Raw genomic sequence first — 3,175 nt, 5'->3', positions numbered from 1 at the left:
AAACTTAGTTTTTATTTTTGCAACCATCTAACTGCTTGAGAAACATGTTTCACATATATATCAAAATATTGGTAGAATATACATCATTATTTAAGACACACATCTGTTCATTAACTAAATTAAGGATATTTATAAACAACTTCTTAATGTTGTGTTTTACAACAGAGGGCCAATTGTTTGTTCCCTATTTTTCAGCTTTTCTTTGAGCTAATACAATAAGCCTATAAGCATAACTAATTAAATACAATGACTAAAGTTATTCAAAGTTTCCAACTCATTTTTAACAAAAAATATGTATTGCAAGAGATAAATAATAAAGTCTTCTTAAGACACATTAAAACCATGTCCCTACAGTAAAGTATGCCATGTCTCTAAATTATTAGCTCTTCAAACTGAAAAAATTAAGAAAAAAGTTAATTAAAATTTAAGCTATTTCTACGTAAAGGTATTTATTAGCAGATGAAAAATGCACTTTGATGGAAAACAGCTACATGTACTCTCATAAAGTACCAGTAGAGTGATCAACAAATAAAATAGAGATGTTTAACATATCTAAGAGAGTGCTACACAGCCTAAGCAATACATTGAGATTATTGTTTTAATTCAATACTGATAAAGATGCTGGCAGTGTTTCTATAAAAGTAAAAAACTAAACATTAAAACCTTAACCTATCATATCATATATGTACTCTAAATGAAACTATAATAATAAGGATTTCATTTTTCTGATAGACAACAAAATATTGTTAACTATATCTTTCAAAATAAAACTGCATTAATATCAGTACATCTGTAAACAATAATTCAATATCATTTGTAAATGAACATTTAATTCATGTATAGATTATAAAAATAAACTTTTTCAATTATGCTAAAATTATGCACCCTTCCCTATCACACCAGCTTATTGCATAACAAATAAACAAGAACAATCTGTCATCATTTTTCCTGAAGCTTTCAGTCAGAAACCTTATTTCAGTAGCTGCTGGTGTATCTAATATGTTTTTACACATATGGTTTTCTTTACTGTATAGAATTCTCGTGAAGCATCAGAACCTTCGAAACCCACTCCTGACATTTTCACCCCACCAAATGGCATGTGAAGGTTTCGGATGAGCCAGGTATTGCACCAAACAGTCCCCACCTTAAGAACATATTAGAAGTTAAATATAAAATATATGCATTTATTAATTTATACATTCTTTTTATGTACTGCATCTACTTACTTATCTTACCAATCTATCTCAGTCTATCTTAGGAACTTAACTAAGCCTAAGTCTTTCCTAACTTATGTTTTTTTGCTTATGATTACATTATCTAGTTACCCCTAGTATATTCTAATTAGCCATTAATCAGAGAAGCATTTAAACCTATAGTCTTTCATTAACATTTAATTATTCATCCACATATTCAGTCATCACAGAAAATGCACTTAGCTATCTTTATGCTGTTAAAATTTAAAAAAAAAAACGAATAAAAAATTTGTGTGTAGCATTGGTAACACAAGTTAAAAAAATTTACTTCAGAGGATTATAGCAGTAAACTGTGTACACTTGAGCTTCAGTAATAAAAATTCTAGTTTCCTCCTGAGTTATGGTGAGTCAAATTTTATTTTCTTATTTCTGCCAAACTGTTTATTGACAAAACTTTTATACTACATGGCTAAATGGTTATGTTAGACTCCACCCTCCAATACTCAGGTACAGCCATACCCATACTGTGAATGCTCCAGAGCATAAGTCTCCATGGCAAAAAATGTGTAGGTGCAAAAACTGAGCATAAATTTTCATAATATGACATAGAAAAATGCTTAACTTCTTTTTGTCAAATAAATCAAACCAAGATTAACCCTCTAGCTTTTGATGCCATTTTTAAATTCCTTTTTGTGTATGGTACTGCATTACATTTAAAATTTAATTAAATCATTTTACTATCAATATATGAAAATGCAATTAACATTATAATGTAAGTTATAATTTTTATGTTATCTAATTTCAATTACTTTGTTTAAAAGGAAACCTTTCAAAAATATTTAAACTGCAGTTTTCAAGTCACATGATCCACATGCTTTGAAAAATCTCGACTTTAGCTCTATTTTTCTCTTACCACATAAGCTGGAAATGTACAGGAGTTTCTACATGCTATGTACATATGTTTGACCTAATTGACGTGTGAGATCTAAAGTCTGCAAGCTAGGTTGTCTAGGACACAGATATAGATTTTCCAACCCTTGACAGCTGTCATGCCCACCTTCTATACTTTGCCTTGGGATCTACGATGTACATGTAATTAGTTGACACAAGTGGATCAAGTCATTAGAAAGAGCTCAGTTTACACTGTACTAACTATAGTTAGAGAGACAGTTAAATTGCATTTAGGTCTTATTCTTATATTTTAGTTAATTATGTATTATGTTTGTTTTAAAAAGTATATATGAATGGTTTTCTGATTTTTATAAGTTTAACTTGCTTTGAAAGGTTATAAACAAGATGGCGTGTATAAGTGCCATCTTGTTTTGGCCAAGTGTCTCTGCGGAGAGTCTGCCAGAATACCTTTGTAAAGCCCCAAAGGGATCAGTTAACCCTCTACAGACAGGTCAGGGTTCAATGGCCATGTCATCACGTTTGTTGACTCATATTCAGAATTTTATTGAACTACTATTTCATGAATTTATGTCAATAAGTTTAGTATCAAACTGTAGATTATAATTCAAATTTTAGTATTATACATTATTTAATTTCTTAATTTAAAAGTAAATATTAAAAAAAACACAGTTAAACATTGATATTTGAATGTCATATGGTATGTTAAATGCAGCACTGGTTCAAATTAGATGTTTGTGATGTCAAAATACTAAGTCTATAGTTTTGTATGAATTAGGACCTCAAATTACCAATACTGACAAGCAAGAATATAAAATAAGAACATCTTATCTTTCCTCTTTGCTGATATATCACCCATGTAATGAAGCAAACACAATGGCCCTGCTCACCTATTTCCATTTTTGGAAATGGTCTCTTATATACACTTACTTCAACATATGACATGTGAATAACCATATGAAAGCTCAGAATGTCCCCCCTAGTAGCTTTCTCAGCCGTTTTAAATTCTTAGGACAATCTCTTTCTTTCAAACCAAGATTTCAAGTCTGTTCGAAATTTCATACTTTTAGGAC

The 3,175-nt window shown here is 30.0% G+C and overlaps 1 protein-coding gene across 2 annotated transcripts in view; it reads right to left on the bottom strand.

The window, feature by feature from the left end:
- Window positions 1-800: 800 nt before the first annotated feature.
- LOC106472110 (aldehyde dehydrogenase family 8 member A1-like) overlaps window positions 801-3,175 on the bottom strand; it is a 49,721-nt gene continuing 47,346 nt past the window's right edge. For both annotated transcript variants that reach the window (XM_013932736.2, XM_022400713.1), the window contains exon 10: window positions 801-1,144. In XM_013932736.2, coding sequence (XP_013788190.1) covers window positions 995-1,144 — 150 coding nt within the window. In that variant the 3' untranslated portion in view covers window positions 801-994. The remainder of the gene's footprint in view (window positions 1,145-3,175) is intronic.

The sequence above is a fragment of the Limulus polyphemus genome, unplaced genomic scaffold, assembly GCF_000517525.1.
Source record: "Limulus polyphemus unplaced genomic scaffold, Limulus_polyphemus-2.1.2 Scaffold5091, whole genome shotgun sequence".
Taxonomy (NCBI): Eukaryota; Metazoa; Arthropoda; class Merostomata; order Xiphosura; family Limulidae; genus Limulus; species Limulus polyphemus.
Note: the sequence above shows the minus strand (reverse complement) of the source record. Positions and strands in the feature narration are given on the sequence as shown.